Raw genomic sequence first — 5,046 nt, forward strand, 5'->3', positions numbered from 1 at the left:
TTTTGTTTCTCAGGTTCTCTTCACTCTAGTTTTAATTATAAGTAATTCTATTAGAGGCACATCAAATATCAAATATGTATTTCTAAGAGGTAAAATATGAGAAAAATGTAGGAATGCACTCTATTGTAAGGGGGTATACAGTACATTTAACAATGATCAGAATTGATGGGCCTCTTGAGGTGATACGGCCCGTATAAAATAGGTCCAAAGCAAACGAAACTACGTCCCGCTCAAATTCAAAAATCAAAATAATCACGATTCAGCCTCAAACTCACCTTTTTGCAGTCTCTCTCGCACTTCATCCCCACCAACGTTAATGGAGGACGACAACGCAGACCAAGAGAAGCTGTTAACGCAACAAATCGCTGTCATTCTCGACGAAGTTCGAACCTCATACGCCACACACAACCGAAAGCTCAAGGAACTCTCCCTCCTTCGATCCAAATCCCCTTCTCCGTCACACTTCTTCACTGCATTCTCCAAAGCCCTAATTCCTCTCTTCAACTTCCACAAGCGCCTCGCCTCCGCTGACCGCATCGTTTCCTTCGTATCTTCCTTCACCTCCGTCCGTCACCCTACCGATGCCGCCGTTTGTGACGAGTTTCTCGACCATTTCCTTCATTTCCTCCTTGTCGCCGCGGCTGCATCCGATAAGACCGTTAGATTTAGAGCCTGCCAGATCGTCTCCGAGGTAAGGAATTGAGCTAAACTCTATTTTATCAATGTTGATTTTTGTTTCAGTGTGCAGCACAAATTTACTGTTAGCAATTTCACATAGACCTGAAGTTAATTTCACGCTAATTAGAATGAACTAATGTTAATTTCACCATTTAATGTGACTATTAATTGTTGGAATTCGAAATAAATTAATTACGATAGAGTGATAGAGTAGCTTATTTGATAATTTTATTTTATTCATTTATTTTGGTTATGATTTGAACCTAATTGGTTGATATGTAGATAATATTGCGGTTACCAGATGATGCAGAAGTGAGCAATGATTTATGGGATGAGGTGATAGAATGTATGATGGTTAGGGTACGGGACAAGATCGCTGTGGTGCGTACTTTTGCGGTTCGGGCGCTTTCTCGCTTTGGGAATGATTCTGCTAACAGTGATATCCTTGATTTATTCCTTGAGATGCTTCCATTGGAACAGAATGTGGTGAGTCTCCCAATCGGATTTGTTGATTTTTTTTTTTTTTCATTTTAATTTTCTTCCATGCCTGTCACAAAATGTGCTGTTTTTGTATAGGGTTTTTAATAGTTTAGATTATATTAGATATTAGATACAGTATCATCTGAGGGTTTGAGGTTAACTTCTAGCATGGCTTGGCATTGTAATTTAATTTCTTCTGCACCCAATTGTAATTTATTTATTTATTTGAGGAAACAGCTAATAGGTATTGGCTACTTGAAATGTTAATATCAGGTTGATTTTAAAGATTTGACCCAAAGGATAGACACAATTTTGACTAAAATCATATACTAGTATGCTTAATCTCTGTAGTCTAGCGTAGCCGCCATTATGCATTATGCAAAACCCTATAGCTTTGTGGTTTTAAGTAGCGGCTGTAATGCCATCTGACGGTTGCTATAGCGAAACTCTTGTAAAATTATGATTTTTGGGGGCTTTTTAGTCATTTCACCCTAGAACAACCTTTTGAACTTTTGGAGAAAGTGTTTTTTTGTAACGGCCAACGTTAGACAACTAGACAGTTTAATGCTTGAAAGAAAAATAATTTGTTTTTGATACGGCCAACCTCATATCCCATATTTTTGTAGATAATGTTTCCTCCATCAAAGAAATAATTTGTATTTGTTTTAAATTCTTAGATTGGTTATTTTAAATCTTAGAGGCTAAAACGGATTTGCTTTTATATTGGGTTTGAATACTGATAGCAATGAACTTTAATTATTAGTAATGAATTTGGCTTTTAGTTTTCATGTGTATTGTATTAATAAATAACTGTTTTGTATTATTTCTCTAAATTTTGATGTAGCGTTCATAGTGTTACCCACTATACCGTTTTGGGGTCAGCCACTATGGTTCCGCTATTGACTACATAGTTTAATCTCACTGTTCCCGCCCCCCCTATTTACCTAGTTTCGGGGACATTTTAGGATTGCTAATTTGCTAGTACATCTTAATGCTACATATGTATGCAAGAGATCCAATATTTCCGTTATTAAACTTGAAAACGTGTGCAGGACGTTCGTAAGATGATTGTGTTGTCTTTGCCTCCTTCCAGTGCAACTTCTCAAGTTATCATTGATTGTACTTTGGATGTGAGTGAATCTGTTCGCAAAGCAGCATACTGTGTTCTAGCAAATAAGTTTCCTCTTCAAAGCTTAAGGTAAATGCAGTATGGTAAAAGAATAATAGTTCTATTGCTTTCTTCTCACATTGTTAATTCGGATCTTCTTAATTTTTCAAGGGTTCACTTAAGAGTGTAAATAATGTGCTAGTTGTCTACTGTTGAAAAAGTAACACTCATTGGTCGAGATTTTCTAAAAAAAAATACGAGGACATGAGTAATGAATGTAAATGATGGATTATGATAAATTGATAATCACGCCATTGATTTTCTCATTACTGGTAACGGTCTTTTTATTTTAAAAATATGTAGTGTCGTAGAATCCAATAAATACAGTCACCAAGACTTCTGACTATTATAATAGCAGCAATCTTCTGAAACATCTTTTGCGATATTATTTTGCTTAAGTTCCCTTTTGTAACCTTTGGGATTTTATTTTCCTGGTTTCTGTAGCATTAAGCTCAGGACAGTAATTCTTCAGAGAGGACTTGCTGATCGATCTGTCGCGGTCTCAAAGGAATGTTTCAAACTATTGAAAGATGAATGGCTTATGAAGTGCTGTAATGGTGATCCTTTAGAGCTTTTGAAGTATCTCGATGTTGAAACCTATGAAACAGTGAGCGAGTCTGTTATGGAGGCACTTCTAAAAGCTGGTTTAGTGAAACTAAATAATGGTGCAAGTATCCAGCAGCATATAACATCAAACAGGGAGACAAAAGAAGGTTAGATATGAGTTTTAAAAGATTCAATCGTTTTATTTATTGCACATTTCTGTATTGTTACATGTTGCTTGATTAAATCTTTCAAAAAGAAATTTGATATTAAGGTTGAAATATTGTGTTTGTTATGAATTATGATTATGATGCTAAAACACACATTACAACTTTTATAATGCATTGTGAAATGCAAATTTAACCAATTGAAATAAAAATTCTCATTGAGTAGATTAATAATTCACTTGAAATACAACTTTTAATTTTATTGGGGTACTCTATTTCAACGTATATTATGTTCATAATATAAGTAAATATCTACTCTTACATTATATGCCTACAGTTGTCTAAATTACCTAAATTATATATAAACAATCATCAAGTTGATATAATATGATTTAGGATCATGCTAACAAGTTAAGTAACTAAAAAAGAAAACAAAATAAAAGTTTTCTGTTAAAAGAACCACGTTTTTCAATTTTTTAAGTGTTGAATGCTTTACTTTTAAGATACATCTGTTCTTATTTAGTTTCTTAACAAGTATCTGAAGAACACTTGTTAGCATTTCCATATCCATATGATTTAACAACTGAATTACTTAAATTCATATTCTACACAAAATTATCGACTGCGTAACTATGTCAATTTTGTTTTTGACACTTGGTACCAACGAGTCCTGACTAGTATGTATAATATTAATATTCATTTAATGTATTTGACTTTTATGAGCACAAGCTCAGATTTTTGTTAGGAGATTTATGGAAATGGATAGGTTAGGTGGAGTGATTAAGGCTATGCCCCTGCACTATCTTGTACATCGTTAGCTGTTTTCTTGCCTCCTTGAATTTAATTTCGTGAATGCCGTGACAAGAACTTATCCGTTATTTTTAGCGGGTTTGCTTATATTAGGATTTAATCTGGCTAGCTATTATGTTCCATATTTTATTGCTTTGAAAATTTATTGTAGGGGACTCGGTTCATTGTCCACCAAGCATTGTGTTGATGGAGGCAGAGTCTGCTCTTTATTGGAGAACTGTTTGCGAACATTTGAAGTCAGAAGCACAAGTGAGTCAAAAAGGAACATATAGCCGTTTTTCTTATTTACTTCTCATTTTTTTTATCACAGTTTGGTGGTTAAATCAGTGTTGTCAAATAGAGGAAATAGCAGCACTCTATGGTTATTGCTTAGTAGATTTTGACTTAAACAGTATCTTTAATTCTTTATTAGTCTGTATCCTGGTATTTTTGCTATATTTTCGGTTAACGTTTTATGTTCCAAAAGAGAAAGAAACATATTTCCACCATTACTTTAATAACGCTCTTCGTATGATTTTGTTAGCATATCAATGCATATGTCACTGGTAGCTGTAATTTACTCTAAAGACATTGTGAAATCAAATCAGAATTCTTTCTGTGAATCCGTGCTTCATAATTCTGTCTTTCTCATTTCCTGTCTTTCTCGTTTCGGTTTATGATTTGTGCCCCAATAGGCCATAGGCTCGGATGCTGCAGCCACAACGGGCACCGAAGCAGAAGTATATGCGGCAGAAGCCTCAAATAAAAATGACCTTCTAGAAAAAATTCTTCCTGCTACAGTAGATGAATACATAGATTTGGTTAGAGCTCATATCAATGCTGGTATGTACATGTTTATTTGGATGGTGCTGATACACCCAACTCTAATGCATACTTAAGTCTTCAAATCTAATATATGCAGGATCAAACCATCGCTTTGCTTGCCGGCAGCTGCTTTTGCTTGGTGCTATGTTTGATTTTTCTGACACTTCAAATAGAAAGGTGGCTGGTGCATTTCTGCAGGAGCTGATGAGCAAGCCTCCCGAACATGAGGTTGATAATGAAGGGATTGTTGTTGTCATTGGAGATGGCTTAAGTTTTGGTGGTGACACTGATTGGGCTGAAGCCATAGCCAGATTGGCAAGGAAAGTCCATGCTTCTCCTGGGGAATTTGAAGAAGTTGTTCTTGCAATCATAGAAAGGCTAGCTCGACCTTGTAGG

The 5,046-nt window shown here is 35.3% G+C and overlaps 1 protein-coding gene across 1 annotated transcript in view; it reads left to right on the top strand.

Annotated features, from left to right (window-relative positions):
* The first annotated feature begins 237 nt into the window (after positions 1-237).
* LOC101499904 (uncharacterized) overlaps positions 238-5,046 on the top strand; it is a 9,263-nt gene continuing 4,454 nt past the window's right edge. Inside the window, exons 1-7 of the mRNA XM_073370519.1 lie at positions 238-691; positions 961-1,164; positions 2,211-2,356; positions 2,771-3,039; positions 3,998-4,095; positions 4,521-4,668; positions 4,748-5,046. Of these exons, the coding sequence (XP_073226620.1) occupies positions 317-691; positions 961-1,164; positions 2,211-2,356; positions 2,771-3,039; positions 3,998-4,095; positions 4,521-4,668; positions 4,748-5,046 (1,539 nt within the window). The 5' untranslated portion in view covers positions 238-316. The remainder of the gene's footprint in view (positions 692-960; positions 1,165-2,210; positions 2,357-2,770; positions 3,040-3,997; positions 4,096-4,520; positions 4,669-4,747) is intronic.

Source organism: Cicer arietinum, chromosome 6 (genome assembly GCF_000331145.2).
Source record: "Cicer arietinum cultivar CDC Frontier isolate Library 1 chromosome 6, Cicar.CDCFrontier_v2.0, whole genome shotgun sequence".
Taxonomy (NCBI): Eukaryota; Viridiplantae; Streptophyta; class Magnoliopsida; order Fabales; family Fabaceae; genus Cicer; species Cicer arietinum.